The 24,201-nt window shown below is 37.1% G+C and overlaps 15 protein-coding genes across 15 annotated transcripts; 7 read left to right on the plus strand and 8 right to left on the minus strand. All coding sequences in view use genetic code 12, as the record gives it.

Moving 5' to 3' along the window:
- Nucleotides 1-98: 98 nt before the first annotated feature.
- DDI1 (Ddi1p) lies at nucleotides 99-1,139 on the plus strand (the record flags this gene model as incomplete). Its single annotated transcript, XM_002549373.1, has 1 exon — nucleotides 99-1,139. The coding sequence occupies one exon, from the start codon at nucleotides 99-101 to the stop codon at nucleotides 1,137-1,139; it is 1,041 nt and encodes a 346-aa protein (XP_002549419.1).
- Nucleotides 1,140-1,279: 140 nt separating this feature from the next.
- On the minus strand, nucleotides 1,280-2,629 carry GDI1 (Gdi1p; the record flags this gene model as incomplete). Its single annotated transcript, XM_002549374.1, has 1 exon — nucleotides 1,280-2,629. One exon carries the CDS (start codon nucleotides 2,627-2,629, stop codon nucleotides 1,280-1,282), a length of 1,350 nt encoding a protein of 449 aa, XP_002549420.1.
- A 363-nt stretch (nucleotides 2,630-2,992) lies between these two features.
- Nucleotides 2,993-4,411, minus strand: CTRG_03718 (putative Xaa-Pro dipeptidase; the record flags this gene model as incomplete). The annotated part of the gene is made up of 1 exon (XM_002549375.1): nucleotides 2,993-4,411. One exon carries the CDS (start codon nucleotides 4,409-4,411, stop codon nucleotides 2,993-2,995), a length of 1,419 nt encoding a protein of 472 aa, XP_002549421.1.
- Nucleotides 4,412-4,841: 430 nt separating this feature from the next.
- On the plus strand, nucleotides 4,842-5,780 carry CTRG_03719 (proteasome regulatory particle lid subunit; the record flags this gene model as incomplete). The annotated part of the gene is made up of 1 exon (XM_002549376.1): nucleotides 4,842-5,780. One exon carries the CDS (start codon nucleotides 4,842-4,844, stop codon nucleotides 5,778-5,780), a length of 939 nt encoding a protein of 312 aa, XP_002549422.1.
- Nucleotides 5,781-5,874: 94 nt separating this feature from the next.
- On the plus strand, nucleotides 5,875-7,077 carry CTRG_03720 (mRNA splicing protein; the record flags this gene model as incomplete). The annotated part of the gene is made up of 1 exon (XM_002549377.1): nucleotides 5,875-7,077. One exon carries the CDS (start codon nucleotides 5,875-5,877, stop codon nucleotides 7,075-7,077), a length of 1,203 nt encoding a protein of 400 aa, XP_002549423.1.
- Nucleotides 7,078-8,143: 1,066 nt separating this feature from the next.
- CTRG_03721 (polyamine acetyltransferase) lies at nucleotides 8,144-8,821 on the minus strand (the record flags this gene model as incomplete). Its single annotated transcript, XM_002549378.1, has 1 exon — nucleotides 8,144-8,821. The coding sequence occupies one exon, from the start codon at nucleotides 8,819-8,821 to the stop codon at nucleotides 8,144-8,146; it is 678 nt and encodes a 225-aa protein (XP_002549424.1).
- A 173-nt stretch (nucleotides 8,822-8,994) lies between these two features.
- Nucleotides 8,995-10,149, minus strand: HAT2 (Hat2p; the record flags this gene model as incomplete). Its single annotated transcript, XM_002549379.1, has 1 exon — nucleotides 8,995-10,149. The coding sequence occupies one exon, from the start codon at nucleotides 10,147-10,149 to the stop codon at nucleotides 8,995-8,997; it is 1,155 nt and encodes a 384-aa protein (XP_002549425.1).
- Nucleotides 10,150-10,282: 133 nt separating this feature from the next.
- On the minus strand, nucleotides 10,283-12,592 carry CTRG_03723 (uncharacterized protein; the record flags this gene model as incomplete). The annotated part of the gene is made up of 1 exon (XM_002549380.1): nucleotides 10,283-12,592. One exon carries the CDS (start codon nucleotides 12,590-12,592, stop codon nucleotides 10,283-10,285), a length of 2,310 nt encoding a protein of 769 aa, XP_002549426.1.
- A 451-nt stretch (nucleotides 12,593-13,043) lies between these two features.
- CTRG_03724 (uncharacterized protein) lies at nucleotides 13,044-14,033 on the plus strand (the record flags this gene model as incomplete). Its single annotated transcript, XM_002549381.1, has 1 exon — nucleotides 13,044-14,033. The coding sequence occupies one exon, from the start codon at nucleotides 13,044-13,046 to the stop codon at nucleotides 14,031-14,033; it is 990 nt and encodes a 329-aa protein (XP_002549427.1).
- Nucleotides 14,034-14,147: 114 nt separating this feature from the next.
- Nucleotides 14,148-16,649, plus strand: NAG6 (dynamin-like GTPase; the record flags this gene model as incomplete). The annotated part of the gene is made up of 1 exon (XM_002549382.1): nucleotides 14,148-16,649. One exon carries the CDS (start codon nucleotides 14,148-14,150, stop codon nucleotides 16,647-16,649), a length of 2,502 nt encoding a protein of 833 aa, XP_002549428.1.
- A 336-nt stretch (nucleotides 16,650-16,985) lies between these two features.
- On the plus strand, nucleotides 16,986-18,518 carry HXK1 (hexokinase 1; the record flags this gene model as incomplete). Its single annotated transcript, XM_002549383.1, has 1 exon — nucleotides 16,986-18,518. The coding sequence occupies one exon, from the start codon at nucleotides 16,986-16,988 to the stop codon at nucleotides 18,516-18,518; it is 1,533 nt and encodes a 510-aa protein (XP_002549429.1).
- Nucleotides 18,519-18,707: 189 nt separating this feature from the next.
- NAG1 (Nag1p) lies at nucleotides 18,708-19,457 on the minus strand (the record flags this gene model as incomplete). The annotated part of the gene is made up of 1 exon (XM_002549384.1): nucleotides 18,708-19,457. One exon carries the CDS (start codon nucleotides 19,455-19,457, stop codon nucleotides 18,708-18,710), a length of 750 nt encoding a protein of 249 aa, XP_002549430.1.
- A 384-nt stretch (nucleotides 19,458-19,841) lies between these two features.
- On the plus strand, nucleotides 19,842-21,101 carry DAC1 (Dac1p; the record flags this gene model as incomplete). Its single annotated transcript, XM_002549385.1, has 1 exon — nucleotides 19,842-21,101. The coding sequence occupies one exon, from the start codon at nucleotides 19,842-19,844 to the stop codon at nucleotides 21,099-21,101; it is 1,260 nt and encodes a 419-aa protein (XP_002549431.1).
- Nucleotides 21,102-21,123: 22 nt separating this feature from the next.
- NAG3 (Nag3p) lies at nucleotides 21,124-22,941 on the minus strand (the record flags this gene model as incomplete). The annotated part of the gene is made up of 1 exon (XM_002549386.1): nucleotides 21,124-22,941. The coding sequence occupies one exon, from the start codon at nucleotides 22,939-22,941 to the stop codon at nucleotides 21,124-21,126; it is 1,818 nt and encodes a 605-aa protein (XP_002549432.1).
- A 243-nt stretch (nucleotides 22,942-23,184) lies between these two features.
- On the minus strand, nucleotides 23,185-24,177 carry CTRG_03730 (uncharacterized protein; the record flags this gene model as incomplete). Its single annotated transcript, XM_002549387.1, has 1 exon — nucleotides 23,185-24,177. One exon carries the CDS (start codon nucleotides 24,175-24,177, stop codon nucleotides 23,185-23,187), a length of 993 nt encoding a protein of 330 aa, XP_002549433.1.
- Between the last annotated feature and the right edge of the window lie 24 nt (nucleotides 24,178-24,201).

The following is a 24,201-nucleotide window of genomic DNA, read 5'->3' on the forward strand; positions in this document are numbered from 1 at the left end:
ATCGACATTCTTTTTTTTTTTTCCCTGTGTTATTCTTTTGGCCACCATTTTTTCTTTTTTTTTTTGATTCCTAATTATTCAACAACATCACAACCAAAATGCAACTTACAATTTCTTTAGACGATAATAATGATATCATTTCAGTGGACGTACCAGAATCACTCACATTAGAGGATTTCAAAGCTTACTTGCAAGCCGAAACAGGAATTGAGCCATCGGACCAAGTGTTGAAGTTCAATGGCAATGAATTGACTGACAACAAACCGTTAAATGAATTACAGATTAATGACAATGATCTTTTACAATTATCAAAGAAACAACTTCCTAGACAACAACAACAGCAGCAGCAACAACATGCTTCTGGCTCTCCACAAACACCATCCAATCCGATCGACGAAAGAATTGAAATGATTAGACAACAAATTTTGGCTGATCCCACTGCTCGAGACCAGGTAAGATTGACGCAACCAAGTCTTTATGACGCGTTGAATGACGGATCTAGATTCAGAAGTTTGATGATGGAACAGGTTTCTGAACAACACAACCAATCTGCAAGTAACCAAGCAGAAATGTTACGTTTACAGCAAGATCCAGATAATCCAGAAAATCAAGCTCGTATATTAGAGTTGATAAGACAAGAAGCAATTGAAGAGAATATGAAGTTGGCATGGGAAATCTCACCAGAAAGTTTCACCAGTGTTAATATGCTTTATATTAAGTTGAAAATCAACGGAGTTGACCGTGTTGCTATGGTTGATTCTGGTGCAGCCATGACTACCATCAGTCCTTCAATTGCTGAAGAAGTTGGTCTTTCTAGATTGATTGATAAAAGATTTCAAGGTCAAGCTGTTGGTGTTGGTACACAAAATATTGGAGGTAAGATCCATAGTGCCCCAATTGAAATCGGGGATTCTAAAATCGAGTTACCATGTTCCTTCTATGTTGTTGACACTTCGGTGGGCATTTTGTTTGGGTTGGACATGTTGAGAAGACACCGTTGTACCATTGATTTAGAACGAGATGTTTTAATTATTGGCAAACACATTGAAGCAAAGTTCCTTTCGGAATCAGAAATCCCTCGAAACTCTTTGGGTGGAAAACATATTTCAAAGAGAAAAGTAAAAAAAAAAGTACGATAAATAGATCATAAAAGTTTCAAGAGCCCCTATTATCCAATCTCAAGTTTTGTACGTTTCATGTAGACTTTATACTACTCTACAAATGCTAATTCAATAACCAAGTTGATTATCATCATGGATGTAAACGAAAGTGTAAAAATCTATAAACCTTGAAGAGCTTCTTCTTCCTCAGCAGTTGGTCTCTTCTTTAATTCCAATGGTTTACCAGTAATTCTAAAGTAGATGTCTTTAACATCATCAGTAGTACTTTCAAAGTGGGATGATGCATCATAAGTCTTGGAAATGTAAATACCATTCTTGGTACCATCATTAATAGGTTCATATAATTCAGCAATACCCATCAAAGTGTCAATTCTTGGACCCAACAACTTGAAAGCAGGTTCCAATTCAACGTGTGGTGCATCAGTTTCAATTATAGTAGAAACAATAGCCATATAATAACCCTTTGGCACTACACAGTGAACGTCGGATAAAACTGCTACATAAATATCATGTTTTCTTCCGACCTGGTTTTGTGGAATAATCAATTGCAAGGAATCCAACTCAACACCAGGAACTGGGTGGTCCAAAATACAAATGGCTCTGATGACTTTGGCACCAGTCTTTTTAACACACTCTGGGAAATATGTAGGGTCTGCAATAACAATTGGAGCTTTTGCTTTACCTTCTTTGGTGATGACACCAGCGAACTTTTTGTTTTCACCTTCTCCTTCATATAAAACTTCGTCAATTGGTGTGTCCAACATATACGTACCACCATAAATGGCAGATAATCTAGCAAAACCTTGTGGCAATTCACCTAAACCATACAATGGGTAAATATATGGGGACTTACCATACTTGGCAACAGATGAAGCATACAACAAAATTCTTTCATAAGTAGGACGAGCAACTTCATTCAAATAGTCATCAGTGGACCACAATGCCATGGCATGACCAATGAAATCTTTAGTACCACTTTCCAAACCAAAGTATGTGTAGATTTCATTCATGGTATTTTTATCCAAGTCAAATCCTTGGTGTGTGGAGGCGTTTTCTTCGTCGTAGTTTTGAATGAATTCCAAAAATCTCTTCATTCTTCTTTTTTCAAAAATTCCCATCAAGGTGGATGCTAAGGCTTCTTTGGCATTGGATGGAACTTTGGCGATTCTACCATTTCTGTAAACATAACTGGCAGCAATTTGTTTGAATTCCATGTAACGGGTGACATCCGTGCTAACCAAAATGTTGGTCAATTCTCCATTTGCCATTAAGAACTTAGGAATAAGATCAACACACCAGTCTCTATCTCTACCTTTCAATTCTGGTTTCTGTGCACTTGGTTTGAATTTGTTGTATAATTGGGAAAGGTTTAATGATGCTGATTCACCACCATAGAAATCTTGTCTATCAATGTGCAATACCTTCTTACCTTCCACAGATAAAACACCAGACAAGATACATTCGGTCAACCCAGTACCTAAAACAATGACATCATAATCTTCATCCATTGTGTATGTTTGTTTCGTGTTAATATATTATAGGAATTTGTTTTCTCTATTTTATTAAAAAAAAAAGTAAAAGAGAAGTAAATTTGAAAATCGTCAACCCAGATTCTATGATTTTGTAGGTGGGCGATTTTTTTTTTCTCTCTCTGTCTTTACTGTTGCTTAAGGGAGAAAGTACAGCGGGTAGGATAGTCAAAGAAAAAAAAAAAAAAAATAGCAACACAAAAGGAAGAACGAGGAGACAGAGAAAGTCGCAGGTCGCATTTTCTTCGTTTTTGGTTACCTGTACTGGTTATACTTGCGTTTATGAGATGCAATATTTTGATGGGTGTTTACAAGAAACAAACGATTTATATTACTCTACACCTACACGACATTATGGAACCCTTCGACACCTCTTGTAAGACCAGCCTTAACAATCTTACTGATTTCTTCTGGATCCTTAGTAATTTGAGTGAATATTTCATACCCGTCTTGGGTAATCAAAGCATCGTCCTCGATTCTGACCCCACCAACATACCAGTACTTATCCAACACATCTTTGTTAATGTATTTGGAACTTTCTGGGTTATTCAACACGTCTTCCAACAAGAATGGGGAAAAGTAACAACCAGGTTCATTGGTGACCACCATTCCAGTTTGCAACTTTCTTCTAATTCTCAAATAACACAACAAAGGATCTGGGTCGGAATAGTTTGCATTACCGGCAACATCGTGAGTATCCATACCAAGGACATGACCCAAACCATGAGGGAAAAATCTGGCACTGGCCTTTGCCTTGAATAATTCATCAACTGAGTATTCTGATTTGAAAATACCCAATTCCAAGAACCCTTCAATCAAAACCTTGTGTGCTGCCAAATGAAGGTCTTCCCAATCAACACCTGGTTTCATTAAGTCATATGCTACTGTTTGCATTTTCAATACCAAGTTGTAAATCTCCAAATGTTCTTTAGACCAATCACCATTAACTGGAAAACATCTTGTGACATCACTGGCATAGCATTCCCATTCAGCACCAGCATCGATTAGTACTGATCTTTTATCTGGTGTGATATCGCCATCGTTCTTCACCCAGTGCAATGTAGAACACGTCTCACCACTGCAACAAATTGGATCATAACTCTGGTTCTTAGCACCCTGTCTCAAGGCATGATACATAAACTCGGCATGGATGTGTGTTTCCTTGGTTTCAATAGGGAGGGCAGACATAACTGCATAGTGACAATTGTCTGTGATCTTTGCTGCGTGTTTCATCAATTCAATTTCATAATCGTCCTTGATAAGTCTTGATTCATCAAGTGCAAAGAAGAAATCCTTATCTCCTTCAACCAAATAAGTTTTAAATTTATCATTGAAACTATTAATATCAGTGGTGTATGCCTTTCCAACTTGTTTCAAATCATTCTCAATGTCAGCAGCGTATCTGACTTCATCAACGTCGTATTTTTCCAAGGCATCTTTCTTGGATAATGGTAATCCAGACCACATGATATCTTCCTTATCCACATCTGGTAAATAAAGAACCAACTTGTTTTTGTCAGTATCGTACAAGACATGAGAGCCAGGAATATTGCAACCACTCAAGTAGTAGAAATATCTATTTTGTCTAAACGGTTGGGTCTGATCACAGTACTTGTAAAGCACCAAGTCTTCTCCACTAATGAAAAACACAGAACCTTTTGATTTGGTCAAGTTTCTCTTCTCCAAATGAGATAAAACATTCTGTGCGTGTTTCTTTGCAGGATATTTTCTTCCCACAAGTGATTTAGGACCGTCAGTCATTTTGCAATAGTTGGAAAAATAACGAAGGGAGTAAAACAAAAAAAAATAAAAAAAAAAATTGGAGAGTTAATGAAGTTTAAATAGTTGATAAGGTTCCACAAAAAATGAGAGGGAAAACATAGAAAAGAAAAAAAAAAAGTACTAATAAAAAAATTCTTGTGAGGCATTCTGAACCAATCCATAATGTGGAATGGCATTAAAATACAACGACCATAGCCTAACACAAAACGGTATTTAAATTATTTTTTACTGTCCTTTCTGGCGAGCGAGAAAAAAAAAAAATAATCAATACGTCACACGTGCCACAACACACGTGATTTATAAAAAGCTCTAGATTTGTCTCGCTTTTTTTTCAGCACAACATTTTTCTTTTTTTTTTTTTCCTAATCTTTGCCACCTCTTGAACTATCAACAACAAATACAAAATACCATGGAAAGATTACAAAGATTATTAGGACAAGGAGGAGGATTAGGTGGAGCAGCACCTCCACAGAGTGATGGACCAGCAATTGATAATTCCGAAACTGTTTACATATCGTCTTTGGCATTGCTTAAGATGTTGAAACATGGACGAGCAGGTGTGCCGATGGAAGTTATGGGATTGATGTTGGGAGAATTCGTGGACGATTTCACTATCCATGTGCATGATGTGTTTGCCATGCCTCAATCTGGTACTGGTGTTTCTGTGGAAGCTGTGGACGATGTTTTCCAAACTAAAATGATGGATATGCTCAGACAAACCGGTAGAGATCAAATGGTTGTTGGATGGTACCATTCACATCCAGGTTTTGGATGTTGGTTATCTTCTGTTGATGTCAATACCCAACAATCGTTTGAACAGTTGAATAAACGTGCTGTCGCTGTTGTTATAGATCCAATCCAGTCGGTGAAAGGGAAAGTTGTAATTGATGCTTTTAGAACCATTGATGCCACCACTTTGATGATGGGCCAAGAACCACGTCAAACCACATCCAATGTTGGTCATTTAAATAAGCCATCCATTCAGGCATTGATTCACGGGTTGAACCGTCACTACTACTCATTGAACATTGATTACCACAAAACCGCATACGAAACAAACATGTTGTTGAATTTACATAAAAAGAACTGGCAATCAGGATTGAAGTTGGTTGATTATAATCATAAAGAAGTTGAGAATTTGGACAATACCGAAAAGATGGTTAACATTGCCAAGTTATACAACCAAAGAGTTCAAGAAGAAAAGGAATTAACAGAGGAACAATTGAAAACAAGATATGTTGGTAAACAAGATCCTAAGAAACACTTATCTGACACTGCTGAAAAATTGATAGATGATAATATCAGTACTTTGCTTACAGGAAATATTGATGCTGTAGCCATTCAATAGGGGAGGAAGTAGTTTAATGAAAAATAGAGTGCGGAAAAGAAAAAATGTATACAAAGATTCTCTTTTTTTTTTTTAATGGTGAATTGTAACAAATATGTCAAACCCATTCTCTAAACGAAGAAAAATCACTCATGATAATGATACAATCCATCGAGAATTATTAGATTTTGATTTTGAAAAAGTTTGCCTGGTGACATTGGATTCGACAAATGTATATTGCTGTTTGGTTTGTGGAAAGTATTTTCAAGGACGGTCGAAATCATCGCCGGCTTATAATCATGCCATTACCATGAATCACCATAAATTCCTTAATTTAACATCTGAAAAGTTTTATAATTTACCCGAGGATATCGAAATTCCCAAATCACACGAGCTTCAAGATATATTAGAGTACTTAAACCCGAGGTATACCCAAAGAGATATTGATCTATTGCCAAGGATATCGTTTGATTTGAATAGTGAAAAGTACCGTGTTGGGTATGTTGGTTTAAACAACATTAAACATAACGACTATGCTAATGTTGTTGTGCAAGCATTGGCACATATAAAACCTATTCGAGATTACTATTTACAATTACCAAATGGTAATTCATTGAATGCAAAGTTTGGCGAGTTGGTTAGAAAAATCTGGTCCCCTCATTTATTCAAGAGCCATATTTCACCACAAGGGTTTATTACCACAATATCTGAAGAATCTAAAAGAAAATTCACGACAGAGAAAGGAACACCTAAAGCGTTTTTGCTTTGGATCTTAAATAAGCTTGACGGTCCATTTCAGTGTTTGCGAGGGAAAATTGAAATTACTTCTACGCCCATTGTACCTCACGAAGGTAACGATAAAGTTGAGTTTGTGACTTTGGAGTCAAAGAGGAAAACCACGGAATCAAATTTCTGGATTCTTTCGGTCGATGTTCCCCTGAGCCTGTTCAATTCACACGGAGACAAGATTGAAGAGCTACACTTGGAAGATTTGCTCTTGAAATACGATGGGGAGACAACAACACAAGGTCCGAAAGATATTCGAACTTATAAAGTAACCAAATTACCACAGTATTTAATCATTCTGTACGAGAGATCAAAGGAAAGCAAAGCGGTGGTGAAATTTCCTGAGGTGTTGGAGTTTTATGGAAAAAAGTACGAATTGGTATCATCGATACGGAAGAAAGAAACATGGTCAATAACTTTGCATGCGCAACAAGAGTGGATACTTATACACAATTTAGAAGTTAAAACAGTGAGTTCGGAGTTGCTTTTCTTAGATGAGAATTATATACAAGTATGGAATCTAGTTCAATAATTGATAACACGATTTGACAAATGGCTTCTGGGAGACTATTTGACCCAACTCTGTAGATTTTAGTAATTGGTCAATAATGATAAAATAACCTGCCAATTTGAATTGAATAATTTCATTGGGGTGTTGTTCCGTATATTCAATGATCAAATCCAAGTCGCCGTCGAACTCTTTTAATTTTTGATGGTAAAAGTTTGTCAAGTATTGCCCAGATAAGTTAGGGTGACGACGTGTGAAATTATTCCATGACGGCACTTCGGCCATGAAATCCATCAACTCGGCTTGACTCATAATAGAACTCTGCAATCCGAATATTTGTGCTATGACATCAAATGGTAGTTTTTCTGTCATTATACATAATATCCATAAATCATAAAACAGTGTATCAATTAAATCATTAACCAACTTGGTTTCTTCGTCTTTTAAGTTATTTGATGATATGCTATGGGCTATTTCATCCAAACTTCTAATGACCCTGGTATCATTAGATTCAATTAACATCGGAAGTACTTTATTAGGAGATCCATAAAATGACATCTTCATTAGGCCACTACTGGAAGCAGTAGTAATTTCTTGACTAGGCAACTTCAAGTTATTTTTAAATGCTAAGATCAATGCTGTCGCAAGGGAAATTGGGTCTGTGGGGATAATACGCCCTTCGCATTCAAACACATTGAACACTCCTAATGTCAACTGTGCAGAACTTTCACCTTCAAAATAATGAATTCCATCTCCTTGAATTGGTAGGGCATTGTCTTTATAAGTCTTCAATGGAACTGAATCAAATAGTGATTTAACAACCCTTGGTATAGCCATTTTTTTAATCTTGCTTGAAGTTGTCATTGAGAAGAATTTTTTTTTCCTTCGTTCAATTTTTTTTTCTTTTATTTATTATTGTACAATATTTTAAATTAATCATTTATTGTTTCTAATACATCATATATATATATACATATACACAAACAACAAACCTAAAAGCCATCCAATAATTTCTTGATAATATACAATTACATCACTATCCTCTTTCCCAATTGTAGACCCAGACGAACGAGTGGATATAATCTCCATTCTAAAGGTCATCAGTTGCAACTAAATCAATAGCCATATCATACCAAGTAGTTCCAGCATATTTACATTCACTTTCACCCAAATTGTTGAACCCTATTTTTTCATAAAATGGAATCAAGTCTTTCTTGTTGATTATTACAATTTGATCTCCCAAATCTTGATTAGATAACTTTTGAATGTAGTCGTGCAACAACAATGCACCCAAATTCTTACCTCTCCATTCTGGATCAATAACAACCGAATGGATACCAATGTTTCTGGAGTTGTCAAAATGACCAGATCCTTTAACATCTTTGGATGGCAATTGCATGGATGCATCGGTGATTCTATCAGAAGCAATCTTTGTTGCAATAACGTGTCCAATCAATGTTTCTTTAACCACAGATGATTTGATTGGTAATTCATCATCATCTTCACTGTCGTCTTTGTCCCCATTTTTAGAGTGTTCCTTTTCAAGTCTGTCTGCTACATCAGGTAAGTTGATGGCGTTGTATTTGTACTCATATTCTCTGACAAACAAACCTGAACACAATTCTGGGGCGACTGTCAATCTGTACTTGAACTTTTCAGGAGTACACCTTTCATCTGTAGAAAATCCCTTATTCTCTAATTCAACACATTGGTCAAGGTCTTCAATAGTCAACGGCCTGATCGATAAGTTTGGAGGGAAGTCAGACATAATTTTGGTGAACAAAAAAGAAAAAGAAAAAAAAAAAAACGAGGTTCAATTGTTCCTTTTTTTTTTTCTTCTTCACTTTATAATTTCGGTCATTTATTTTATTCCGTGTACTTTTTACCAAAAAGAATAGAATTCTTTTTGCGAGTTTTGTGATCACACGATTTTATATTCATTTATTCTAATACAGTTACATCAACATCGGTCTCTTCGTTTGAAATCAATTGACCACTGATTTCCCAAAGATGGACAATGTTGTCATCAGCTACAGAACCAATAGTCCAATCTTTGTATGGACACCAACTTAAGTCACTGACACCAGCAGTATGACCAGCATGCATCATAAACAATTCAGGACAGCCGTCCTCAGCATCTTCTTGTTGTTGCTCTTCTCCAACCTTGAATAAATCCCAAATGATAACTCTTCTATCTTGTGATCCCGAGGCAAGTATTCCATCGTTGTGGGGAGAAAATTCCATACATGTTATGCCCTCTGAATGGCCCATCATTGTATGTAACAATCCAGAAGTGGGTCCGAGTTTTCTCATATCCAACAAATTGATATTTGAATTTGTGTTACCAATAGCAATAAGATTATGGGCAAAAGGGGAGAATGCTAATGAATTGATACCCCCAGACGATTCAGCATGGTAAGTTGCAATTTCCTTCTTTTCTCTAATATCGAATAAATAAAGGTGTTTGTCCTCTGACACAGAAGCAAACAAATTTCCATCAAATTGGTGCCACTTGACATCATTGACTATGTCTTTCTGAACATCACTTTTAAACAAAGTAGCATTGTCTTTATTGGTATCGGAGACACAAACCCAATGATCATCAGCACCAGTGAGCAAAAGTCCTTGTTGTTTTGGGTTCCACGAAATACCATACCCATTTTCTGTATGTGGAGCAAAATGGGAATATTTCTCTTCTGTTTTCACATTGTACAAATCCACTTGTCCTAACCCATTAATAGTGGCAACAATATTTGGATCCTGAGGCATATATCTTGCACGACATATTTCTGCCTCATTCTCAAGTTTCTCGATAATTTTAATCTTAGAATTGGCTTTGACTTTACCATCAGCCAGTAACTCAGTTGATGCTACTTTTAAATAGTTTGTATCCTGGCCAGAAGTATGAGTACCTAATAGAAGACTAGCGTCAATAAGTCCGTTGCATACAGTGTGGTTAGGAAGCCATTGGATTGTAAGTGATGGCCATGTCAATGCTGTCTCACTGACAAACTCATACATATATCTGCAATTCTTTCTCCATAATTGATATTCTTCCTTGATGGAAAGTGGTTCTGTTGATTCCTGTTCAGCCATTGTGATGATTCCACGTTGAAGAAAGAAAGTAAATAAAAAGTCTTGAAACGACGAAAAAAAAAAAAAAAAAATTCTAAATTTATTTTATTACTGTAACTTTTTTTTTTCTTTGCCCGCGACAAACATACAGAGACTACGCGTCTATACATTCTATAGAAAGATTGTCGTAGTTGATTTCATAGCAATCAATTACCTTCAATGCATCACTTATATGGTTGAAATATGGATGTGTCACACCTTCAACTAATGAATAACATCCAAGAATAGCTTCCATTTCGGGTGTGGCTACAGAAGCATTATTTTGCTCAGCAAGTTCTTGCATCTCAAAATACTTTAAAGCTGTTAGATTGTCCACCAACAAATCCACAATACCCGCATCTTCAAATCGTTTCCTTAATTTGGAATCCTGGTTTAATCTAACAAAAAGTGTTCTGATACCTCTAGAACTATATGATTTGATTAAATCTTTTAAGATCTTGACTGCGGTGGAGTCAATAGATGACATTCCTTTGAGATCAAAAATCACATAATTAGTCATGGAGCTATCCCTACTTCTCTTCAGAGCAGGGTGTGCCTTTGTAGAACCATACAACTCAACTCGCTTCAATCTTGCTGTCAAGTCACTGCAATTGGTAAATGTAAGTGGTTCAGGGATTTTTACGATTAAACACCCTTCAACTTCCTCGAGAACAGACGTATTTAACAGCATCAATTGGGCGTCATCAAACAAGTTAAGATGGGACCCAATTTTCTCTTGGCTCTGGTACGTTGGAATATCCGCATCAACAAACCTGTTAGTATTCGGGTACCTGCCTAAAATTTGGATTCGTGATAAGGTGGAGTTTTTAATCACTCGAATAAGCAGATATACAATCCCAACGGCTATACCACCCTCCATCGAAAAAAACAATGTGGTGAAAACAGTTACACCAAAAGTAATCAACTCGTTGAACCCTCTAGTTCTCCAGTGGAAATATAACTCATATGGAGCTTCTTCAATTAACAGGATCCCAATAGCCGCAGCAACCACACTCAACATACACTGGGGAACAAAATACAAATACTTCAACAAAAACTGGACTGTCAATAGGGTGCAAACTCCCATAATGGCCCCCAGCATGGTGGTTTTAGCAGAAATAGCGTTTACCTTTGATCTACCGTAGCCTCCAAATGCAGGCAATGCCCCAAAAATGGACCCAATGATGTTAATACTACCCAATGCAACAAGTTCACGATTTGACGATATAGGAAGGTCATAACTCGAACCCAAAGACTTTGATGCCGTGGTAGATTCAAAAAATCCCAACATGGCGCACATCAAACCTGACGTACAAAGCTTCTTGACTAAATGCCACAGACTGAATGATATCGGATTATACAACTTGAACTCGCCGTTGTTTTTGACTTTTCCAATAACAGATATGCCTTGCAAATCCCATCTGTAGTACTGGCAAAGTATGGTTGATCCGGCAACTACAAGTAAAATTTCAGGAATGAGAACAGCATACCTATTAAAGAAACCCTTTCTCCTAGCGGAATATTTTTTGAATAATCGAACTGCCATGATAATTGCAAATCCAGTGAGACCTATTTTTGTGCTCAACGAGTTGTATTCACCAATATAATGTGCAAGAAATCTTACTTTGTCGAATGGAGAGTGAATATCCATTTCATTGGGATCATCAGAGATCCTCTTCATCAACGCTTCTAGACCTAAAATAATTATCAGTGATGTTATAATCATCACAATACCAACACCAGCAATAAATCCTTTCAACAAAGACGCGCTCAACACGTTATCTAAAAACCCAAATCTCGCCAACCCGAATCCCAACAACGTGGCACCACTAACAAACGTTATGGCTACAACATATTCTAGCGGGTCTAATTCCTTTTTGTGGTCATGATGGAGCAATGGCTCAATAGCTTGACCTACAATCAAAGAAATGGGTGCTTCTGGTCCCACAATCATCTGTGGCACACTTCCAAACACAAGATAGATCAATGGGGAAATCCCTAATGAGTATAAACCTGAAGTTACAGGGACATGAGCTAAACTTGTGGCATACGATAAAGAAAGTGGGAGTTGGAAAAACACTAATGTCAACCCTCCGATCAAATCACCAATGAAAAATTTCAAATTGTATTGATCGATCCATGATAAGCAGGGAATATAATAAGGTAGAATGTCAGACCATTCTAAGTTTGCTAGAGTTTGCGTTAAAGTAGGTACATATTCTGATTGAGTAGGTTTTTGGTATATGATGGACTCTATATCTGTAGGTTGGGAATCTAATAAATAATTAAAATGATTGTTATCTTTGAGTAAGGACAGTCGTTCGTTGTGAACTCTTTTCTGTGATATATGACGAACACTGGGAGATGGACTTGTGATTCGTGATCTCTCAGAAGAATCATTAACTGACCTCGGTGTTCTCTTCATTTTTGAGTATTGTTAGTGAATAGGTAATATCTGACTGATAGAGAAAATGTGACAATGATTTATATGATTTCTTTTTTTTTTCCTGGAAGTGGAGAGCCACATGGATGATTTTTTGTTTTTGCTCTTAAAGTTGGCATAATCAAGAAATGATCAATAAAGAGAATATAATAAAGTCGACTTTTTTTTTTGAAACAATATAAGAACAACCAATGACATGATATATAAAAGCAATTTAGGTTGTATCACTGATGAATTAAATTGTCAAAGAAAAATAGAACACACATTCAGTTTTTGCAAAAGAGTTCCGGACCGGCAGTTGGTAGTGCGGAATGACGAATCAGATACAATTTTTCGCTTTTCCATTTTTGATTCTTGGTAATTTTTTTTTTCTTTTTTTCGGGTCGTTTTCATTAATTCTTTGATTACATTCACCACTAGGACTATACAACCAATGGCATCATATATTGCAAAGAGATTATTCTCCTCCAGTAGAATCAGATTAGATACCCTTGCGTTAATAGAAGGTGCTAATAATGGAGTGAACCCATCTTCATTATCCACTATCACTGCTGCAACTCAAATTGGTGAGCCAGTCACTGCTATTGTATTTGGCAGCAACGGCGATGTTATTGCTGATGCTGTTTCCAAGACTGAAGGTGTATCCAAGGTTTTGGTTGCCAAAGATGCCAAATTTGATCATTACTTAGCAGAAGAAATTTCCCCATTGCTCAAAGAGATAATTCAAGATGGTAAATTTACACATTTTTTGACTGCTGGTTCTTCAGTTGGTAAATCAGTTCTTCCAAGATTGGGTGGATTGTTAGATGTGCAACCAATTTCTGAAATCACCAAAGTCATTGACTCAGCCACTTTTGTTCGTCCAATCTATGCTGGTAATGCATTGGCTACTGTTAAGTCCAAGGATAGTATCATTCTTGCATCTGTAAGAGCTTCAGCTTTCCCACCAGCAGAAGTTGGTGGTTCTAGTGCTCCAATTGAACAAGTATCCAAATCTGTTGAATCCGGTAACCGTACTGAGTTTGTATCGGAACAACTTGTCAAATCTGAAAGACCAGAATTGGGTCTGGCTACAAGAGTAGTTGCTGGTGGTCGTGGTTTAAAGAATAAAGAAACATTTGACCAATTGATTGATCCATTAGCTTCCAAGTTGAATGCTGCTATTGGTGCTTCTAGAGCTGCTGTTGACTCGGGTTTCTGTGACAACTCTTTACAAGTGGGACAAACTGGTAAAATTGTTGCCCCAGATTTATATATTGCTGTTGGTATTTCTGGTGCCATTCAACATTTGGCCGGTATGAAAGATTCCAAGACCATTGTGGCTATTAACAAAGACGGAGATGCTCCTATATTTAATGTGGCTGATATCGGATTAGTTGGTGATTTGAACGAAGTCATACCCGAATTAACCCAAAAATTATAAATAAAAGGGGAGTGGGTGCATGTGGAATTTACACTATAATAGCACAAGCCTAACACGAGAAACCAAACAGAAAAAAAAAAAAATAAAATACAAGACGAAAAATAACTATCATTGATGATTTGTTCTCTTTTTCTTTTACTCTTTTTTTTTTTTCCTCTTGAAAGTACTCCACTTTTTTTTGAATCAATCATGAGTTCGGAATTATCTGAAGGGGAATTATCTCATACTTCTTCTTCATCTTCATTTGTGCCAGTGGATCAACGTCAATTACAAGATGCTATCCAGATTATAAACGAGGAAAAGCGATTCAACCAGAGTGTTCTTGAATATATCAATAAAACCGCACCTGCGGATGTAGGAAACAACTACCACATCATTTCAGTTTTTGGATCCCAATCAACTGGTAAGTCTACCTTGTTGAATAAATTGTTCAATACAAATTTTGACGTTATGGATGAACTGAATCGACAACAAACAACAAAAGGTATTTGGTTAGCATTTTCGCCCGTTGTGTCTACCACATCAGGTCACACCAGTAGCAAATCCAACATCCTTGTTATGGATGTAGAAGGTACTGATGGTAGAGAAAGAGGTGAAGACCAGGATTTTGAACGTAAAGCTGCGTTGTTTGCCTTGTCTACATCTGAAATTTTGATTATCAATATTTGGGAAACCCAAGTTGGTTTATACCAGGGGGCAAACATGGGATTGTTGAAGACGGTTTTTGAAGTCAACTTGTCATTGTTTGGTAAGAGTAAATTGGAAAAGCATGATGATCACAAGGTTTTGTTATTGATTGTTATCAGGGATTATGTTGGTGTGACCCCAGTTGAAAGTTTGGCTAAAACATTTACTCAAGATTTGATAAACATGTGGGCCAGCCTTGCCAAGCCTGCAGAATTGGAACACTTGCAGTTTGCTGATTTCTTTGATGTTGATTTCCATGCACTCAATCATAAAGTTCTTCAACCAAAAGAGTTTTCTGAAGGTATTAATAAACTTGGTGACCGATTGGTTGTTGGTGATGAATTGTTCAAACCAGAGTACCACCATCAAGTTCCAATTGATGGATGGGTCATGTATGCTGGCAACTGTTGGGAACAAATAGAAACCAACAAGGATTTGGACTTGCCAACACAACAGATTCTTGTTGCCCAGTTTAAGTGTGACGAAATTGTCGAAAATGTCTTTCAAGAGTTTTTAAAGAAGTTTGAACAATTGTTTGGGGAACCACAAGCTGAGCCTGATTATGAACAAATAGGTGCATTATTCAGCGACTTGCGTAATGACACCCTTGAAGATTATGATATTTCTGCTTCGAAATACAACAAGTCGGTTTACGAACAAAAGAGAGTCAAATTGATTTCTTTGGTTAACGAGAAGTTTAAGGAAGTGTTTGATTTCTATGCCAAAGAGTTGAGCTCTACTATGTTGAAGAAATTCCACAGTGATGTGGTTGCTTTAAAGGGTAAGAATTTTGCTGCGAGTGTTAAAGAATTGTCTACCGGGTTAATTGCGCTGATTGTTACTACTCTCGGTTTGATTTCATTACAAGGTGATCTCTCTTCGAATGAAGTCACCACTGCCTTGAGTAAAGATATTGCTGATATTGTGTCTAAACAACAGGTTATTGAATTGAATTCCATTGTCAACAGGGCCGTCAAAAAGTTGACGAATAGCTTGTCTAAATCTATTCAATTCGAGTTGGGGGATCCGAACGAAAATACTTGGGACACTGTACTTCAACAGTTTAACCTGTTGTCTCAAGAGGTGTTGACCAAATATGATGGTGATTTTGGTTTGGGAACTACTGATGAGCAAAACAAGCAAGCACTCGATAGGTTTCAGTTTAAATCATGGACTCTGTTCTATGAGTCTATGCATAAATTGATTTCCAAGGAAAAGTTATTGGTATTGTTACAGGATAGATTTGATGATGTTTTTAGATATGACGAGAATGGATTGCCAAAATTGTACTTGAATGAAGCCGATTTAGAAAAGACCTTCACTGAATCCAAACAACACGCATTGAAGGTGTTGCCAATTTTAACCATTGCCAAGTTGAGTGACGGGTCTGAGATTGTTCCGGAAATTGATATTTTTGACCACAAGTTGAGAGAAAAATATTTGGGTGTTGCTGATGAAGACAGCGATGATGAAGATGACGATGAACACTGTTTTGCGGAGATTGTTACTGAACAAGAGAAACTGGAGGTTTTGGCGAAATTTAAAAAAGAGGTCGATGCCAAGTATATTGAAACCAAGCGATCTATTGTGCAACACATCACCCAGATCCCTTATTATATCTACTTGGTTATAGTTTTCCTTGGGTGGAACGAGTTTATGGCAATAATCAGAAACCCATTATTGTTTTCATTGGCATTGTTGCTTGGTGCCAGTGTCTATATCTTGTACAAGTTAAATTTGTTGAAACCAGCAATAGTTGTTGCCCAACGAACTTTTGACGAAACTGTTGCAATGGGGAAGGAAAAATTAAGAGAAATCTTAATTGATGATCATGAAACCCAAGGACGTAATTTGGGTAAGATTGCCGGAAAAAACCCACTGGCGCCCGCAGAAGAATATCTGGATAACATTGAATTGGACGATATGTAACATACATGTAGCTATGCACAAAAATTAAAAAAAAATATATATAACACATAATGAAAACCCTCATTGTAGCACTGTAGTAATGTTTCGGAAAAAAAAAAATTCTGGAGAACAAAAAGAAAAATTTCTGATGTAACGTAAATACAGAAAAAAAAATTGTTCCACGCAACAAAGTAACCAACGGTCAATCACAAATCAACATATGAAAGAAAAGGAGATAAATTAAAGAGGGATTACTTTTTAGATATATAAATATATATCTATATAAAAATACTTTTATTGTTTTCCCGTTATCTTTTTGTTTTTGTTTCTTTCTGACTTATTCCTTTCCTCAAGCAAATGATTAAAACTACTATTGAAACTGCTACTCCAGCAGATACCCCTAAATTCTCTGCCTTGATGGAAGTTAATGATGTCTCTTCCCAGTCCAGTGACGCGTCGATGGAACCAAGTGTATTGTCGAGTGTGACCCAAATGTTTACTGAAGCTTTGACAGAAGACAACTTGAATGTATACTCCGAACAAGTGTGTGAAGATTTCAAGGCGGCGTTAGTGGACAATTCTGAGATCACCATGTTGCCTAATTATATTATTTCTCCAAATGGAGAAGAATGTGGTCAGTATTTGGTTATTGATTTGGGTGGATCCACTTTGAGAGTGGCTGTTGTTGATATTGATGAACCTACTGGTATCAAGTCAAGAGAAGAAAGAGTTTCTGTGGTTATGGAAAAGAAATGGATTATTGCCAACGATTTCAAGAAGATTGACTATGGGTTCTTCAAGTTTATTGGATCAAAGATCAGCGAGGTGTTGTTATCCCAGAAAGTTCTTGATACTAAAGCTGTGATCAATACCGGTATTACCTGGTCGTTCCCATTGGAAACCACTAGTTACAACAGTGGTAAAATCCGCCATGTTTCCAAGGGGTACACTATTGGTGAAGATATTTATGACCAGGATTTAAAGATGGTATTGGAAAAGGTTATGAAGGAAGAACATGGAATGATCATGGATGTGCGTTCGATTTTGAATGATTCATTAGCTGTTTATTCTGCAGGTTGTTTTATTGACGATCACATGAAGTTGGCTATGGTTTTGGGAACCGGTCTTAATTTGTGCTGTTCCTTGAATAGTTCAGATGATCTTCACCCAGATAAATTTTTAGGAAACTCCACATTGTTCAATTGTGAGGCTTCGTTATTTGGACAAAACTTGTGTGCCACATTTGCCACCAAGTATGATGGTATTGTTGATGCTAGATTCAAACAAGATAACCTTCATTTCAAAACATTTATGGAAGCGGATCCAATTACAAAGACGCTTTTCCAGCCACACGAGTTGATGACCAGTGGCAGATACTTGCCTGAGTTGACAAGATTGGTGTTGGTTGATTTGATTGAGGCTGGCGAAATTTTCCAAAATGTTTCTGGTTTGGAAAAGATTTTAACTGAAGATTATGATGGTTTCAGTGGAGAGGTGATGTGTTTTATTCACGAGACTGACGATTATGACAAGATTAACGAAAAATTATGCGATACATACAGCTGGACATCTGTGTCGATAAATGACATTATTACTTTGAAACAAGTTATTGATTGTATTATTAAAAGGGCTGCATTTATTGTTGCCAATACCATTATTGCATTCTTCAAGTTGTTGGCACAATACAGTGACGATAAATTACAAGGAGACGTTACAATTGGTTATGTTGGGTCTGTTTTGAACTACTTTAATGATTACAGAAGTTTGATTATAAATCACGTTAACAATAATGACGTGTCTAAAAAGTTGGGGGTGAAGATTGATTTAAAGTTGATTGACAATAGTTCAATCATTGGTGCTGCTATTGGCGCTGCTTATTATAGTAAGTAGATTATAGTAGAATATAGACTTGTTTCCTGTACAATTAATTGTAGAGAAGTAGTGGTGGAAGGAGTAACGTGACCCGTGATGTGTGTAATACACACAATGTGAGTAACACCAGTATAACAATCCTCTCTCATAGTCTACTTTGTCTTGTTTTTTTTTTTCTTTTAAAACACTTCTATATTACCTATACATCTATAATTTAGATTTCAAGCCAGCAGCGGCGTTGTCACAAACAATCAACACGTTGGAGTGATCTTGTAAATAACTAGATGGGAATTTTGGATCATTAGCCTTACCATTGATGGTTTTATCCAAGGCAAATTCTTTGTTGCTTCCCAAAACAATAATGGCAACTTCGTCAGAATTATCCAACACGGTAGAAATACCAACACTCAAAGCATGTCTTGGAACTTTAGATTCATCATTATCAAAGAATCTACTGTTGGCTTTAATAGTACTTGAAACCAAGTCAACTTTTCTAGTTTTGGAATCTCTAGTAGAACCAGCCTCATTGAAAGCCAAGTGACCTTCTGGACCCAAGCCACCCAAAAATAAATTGATTCTACCATATTTCTTAATCTTAGCTTCATATTCAGCACATTCTTTTTCAATGTCAGTGGCCAATCCATTCAAGATGTTGATGTTTTCACGAGGAATATCAACGTGGTTAAAGAACTTGTCATACATAAAGTAGTGGTATGATTGTAAATCAGATGGAGCCAACCCCAAGTATTCATCCATGTTGAAAGTAACAACGTTTTTGAAACTAACTCTACCTTCTTTGTTGGCTTTGATCAATCTAGCATAAATCCCTTCTGGAGAAGAACCGGTTGGTAAACCAAGAACAAATGGACTGGATGTTGAAGTATTGATCTTGTGGATAATGTAGTTGGCTAAATATTCAGAAGCATCTTCTGGGCTGGAAAAAGTAGCTTGTCTCATGGTTAATTGAATTTGATGGTACAAGATCTATTTTTTTCATCATCATTACAATTCGGAAAAATAGTGTGGTTTTTATAGATTGGCTGTATAGCTAAAGTGTCATGGTTGCGATAAAGAGAAAGTAAAACTAGAAAAAAAAAAAATGCAACAATGAAAGTTACAACAACGTTACAATTTTTTCAGGGTGGGAGAATGTAACACCCGCACAGATTAACTAACCGTTTCTTTTTTTTTCTTTTTCATCTATCAGATGACCTAATGATCCATGTGGTCGGCACACTTGGAAGATAGCATCAATGATATATAAACTCCACCATGTGTCCTTATAATTCCCCGTTTGTGGAGTTTAAAATTTTTTCTTTTTTAGACAACCACTAAACAACAATGTCTTATACTAGATTCACTAATTGCCATTTAATTGATAATGGCCAGTTATACGAATACACAGATTTATACATAAATAATAAAACAAAGAAAATATCCCATCCACCATCGAACCCTGATTTGGTTAAGGAAATCATTGATTTGAAAGGTCAGATCTTAGCTCCAGGTTTTATTGATATCCAAAATAATGGGATCTATGGGTTGAATTTCTCCAATCTTAATAGTGAATCTACTGAAGAGGATATCACTGAGTTTAGGAGATTCTACAAAGATGCCATGACAAAATACTTGTCCACTGGTGTCACTGCTACTTGTCCTACTGTGACTTCGAATTTCCCAGAGGTTTACGAAAAAGTGTTGCCATTTTATAAGAGATCTAGATTGGATGGCCAGACTGATTCTTTGGGTGCACATTTGGAAGGTCCATTTATCAATTTGAAAAAGAAAGGGTGTCATCCAGTAGAAACTTTTGTCGATGCTAAAGATGGAGAAGAAAAATTGTTACATGTATATGGGGGTGCTGATAACTTGATGGAGAATGTTTGTATTGTCACTGCTGCTCCAGAGATTGAAGGTGTTTTGGATTTAATTCCAAGTATCACTGATAAGAACTGTGTATTTTCCATTGGTCATACCATGGCTGAATATGAAACAGGTGTTCAAGCTATTGAAAAGGGTGCCACTATGATTACTCACTTGTACAATGCCATGCCACAGCCACACCATCGTGATGCCGGTGTTGTTGGGTTGATCAATTCTCCAGCTGTTGGTGAAGCCAAGACTCCATACTTTGGTTTAATTTGTGATGGTGTACATGTTGATCCATCGATGGCTAACTTTGCCTACAGATCCAACCCTAATAAATGTGTCTTGGTTACCGATGCCATGCATTTGATTGGATTACCAGATGGTCATTACAAATGGGATTCGCAAGTTATTGTTAAAACCGGAGACCGATTATATTTGGAGAATACTGATACTTTAGCTGGTGCTGCCACTACATTACCACAATGTGTGCGTAACTTGATTCAATGGTCGCATATCTCATTACCACAAGCTATTAAAACCGTCACCAATAATGCTGCCATGTCCATTGGTGTTCAAAGCGAACGTGGATTCTTGAATATTGGCTGTGATGCTGATTTTGTCGTATTGGACAAACAAGGCTATGTGCAAAAAGTCTACAAGCTTGGTAAAGAGTATAAATCATCTGATGTTGTTGTAGAGAAATCTAACGAAAAATTAAATGCAATGTTATAGATGTGTATTAGATATATAGTAATTATTGAGGTCTTTTGGATTCCATGTTTGGAGAGTAGGCATATTTAGAGAATGATCTGATTCTTGCACCGTAAATGAAGAACAAATATGGGATGGCACAGCATGCTAATGAGATAAATGCCATCAAAGATGTAGCCCATTCGTAACCTAATCTGTGGTACATTTGAATAGTGAATAATGGAACACAAGCACCCCAAATGGATCTGACAAATGTTTTTGCTGCCAAAGCAGAAGCAGCGTAATGTTGGTAGGAGTCGACAATGTAGTTATTGGCTGGGTTGTACAATAAAAGGAAACCGAAACCAACCCCGAAACCAGAGAAACATGGACCGGCCCATGAGATGTGTGCGTAGGAGGACCAGGCAAAGGCAAAAAGACCAGCAGGGACAAACCAGCATCCAATCATCATTGGGATTAATCTTAATTCTGCAGGTGGAAGTTCACCTCTGTCTCTGTATTTCTGAGCTCTCTTGTTGTAATCTGTGTTGAACAATGGAGCGGCTAATGATGAACAAATGACACCAACACCAATTGGAATAAACATAACCCCAGTCATGGAAGCAGACCAACCTTTACCTTCTTGGTATACTATTGGGTAGGCAAAGAAGAACATGTAAAGCAAACCGTACAAAACAGACATGTACAAAGTAATCAAAAACACAATTAATTCACTTAACAAAAGGAATGGTCTCAAGAGAGAAGTTTTGGCAACTTCACTGAATTTTCTAACTTGCAATTCGTTGAAGGATCTGTATCTTGGATCACCGGTGATTTTTCTCAACTTCTTGGCTCTCTTTTTCAATAAAATACCGTGGTGGGTTTCTGGGACAACAGCAACAAAGATAACATAGAAAACACCAGCAATGATTAAGAAAGTCCAGTAGATCCATCTCCAGGTTGGAGCATGATCAGCAAGCAAACCACCAAAGATAGGACCACACACTGGACCTAAGAATGGAGCAGCGGAAAACACAGCCATGGCGGTACCTCTTTCTGGCCCTTCCCAAAGATCAGCCAACGAACCACCAATCAAAGTCATTGGTGCACTGAATGCAATACCATCAATCAAACGACAAATAATCATGGTACCGATGTTCTTGGCAGCACCACAAGGAATGATAAAAATGACAGCAACAAATAATGTGATAACGTAGATTGGTTTTCTACCAACTTCTTCAGACATAGGAGCAAACACCAAAGGACCAACACCAAAACCAATGACAAACATGGTAACAGAAGCCAAGATCATAACTTCCATGGAAACACCAAAGTATTCAGCAGGGGCATCCATATCACCAGTAACAATGGCCGAACCCAAGGCAACAACAAAACAGATAAGACCCAACAACACAGTACATATCCATTTGAATGATTTACTGAAATTTTTGGGGTTTTGTTTATCGCCATCAACCCAATCCACCAATCTTAATTGTGTTTCTTCATCAATAGGGTATTGCCATTGATCATCTGCATTATAATCGGTGTGTGGATCAGCATGGGTTTCAACTTTTTTCACATCATAAGCTTGTTCCAATGGACCTAATTGCCCAGCACCTTCACCTAATTCGGAAATGATTCTTTCCACACCTTTGTTGTTCGTGACAAGTTTTTCAAGTTCTCTTTGCTCGGATTCATGTGTGTGTATACGAGATATTATATTTGTAATAGGATTATTGTGTTGTTGTGGGATGGCATCACCAAAATCAACAACTTTTTCGGAATCCACACTAATGTTATCTAAGGTAGTATTATCAGACATGTTTGTTGGGTATAGACGACTGAAATTTTTTTTTTTTTTTTTCAAAGGGGAATTAGACATGGGTATTTATAGTTTATCTCTATATGCAAGGTCGGCCCAAACTAATGGGTATAGATTCATTGATGTATGCATTTTCCAATAAAAACGGCTAGATTTTTTTTTTTTGTGGATAATTTTTCAACGTTCGCACTTGAGGATTTGTTTTGTGTTCCACGGCTAAGGATACAAAATCTCGTATAAACAGATCAGTAAAAAGGTATTAACGTTTAATAAATATATTTTTTTTCTATACAATTCTATTTCTCAATGACCAATGTCTTCGATATCAGCTGGTTTATCGCCCATTTCTGGTTTATATGCATATCTAGAGAATTTTCTAATTCTTGCCCCGTAAATGTAAAACAAGTATGGGATGGCACAGCAAGCTAAGGAGATGAAGGCCATTAAGGAACTGGCCCATTCGTAACCTAATCTGTGATACATTTGAATGGTGAACAATGGAACACAGGCACCCCAAATGGATCTGACAAATGTTTTTGCTGCCAAAGCAGAAGCAGCGTAATGTTGGTAGGAGTCGACAATGTAGTTATTGGCTGGGTTGTACAAACAGCAAAATCCAAATCCGGCAGCTAAGCCAGAGAAACATGGACCGGCCCATGAGACACTTGGGTATGAAGACCAGGCAAAGGCGAAAAGACCAGCAGGGACAAACCAACAGGAAACCATCATTGGGATCAATCTCAATTCTGCAGGTGGAAGTTCACCTCTGTCTCTGTATTTTTGAGCTCTTCTGTTGTAATCCTTGTTGAAGTATGGAGCAGCAATAGTGGCAATGATGACACCAACACCAATTGGAATAAACATAACACCGGTTAAGGAGGCAGACCAACCTTTACCTTCTTGATAGATGACTGGGTAGGCAAAGAAAAACATATAAAGCAAACCGTAACAAATGGCCATGTAAATGGTGACCAAAGCAACAATCAATTCACTTAACAAAAGGAATGGTCTCAAGAGAGAAGTTTTGGCAACTTCGCTGAATTTTCTAACTTGTAATTCGTTGAAGGATCTGTATCTGGAGTCACCGGTGTCCTTTCTCAACTTCTTGGCTCTCTTTTTCAACAATGTACCATGGTGAGTTTCTGGGACAATGAGAATAAAAACGGCATAGCAAACACCAGCGACAATTAAAAATGTCCAATAGACCCATCTCCAGGTTGGAGCATGATCAGCAAGCAAACCACCAAAGATAGGACCACACACTGGACCTAAAAGGGAGCAGCAGAGAAATGACATGGCAGTACTCTTTCTGGACTTTCC

The sequence above is a fragment of the Candida tropicalis genome (assembly GCF_000006335.3).
Source record: "Candida tropicalis MYA-3404 genomic scaffold supercont3.4, whole genome shotgun sequence".
NCBI classification, from domain to species: domain Eukaryota; kingdom Fungi; phylum Ascomycota; class Pichiomycetes; order Serinales; family Debaryomycetaceae; genus Candida; species Candida tropicalis.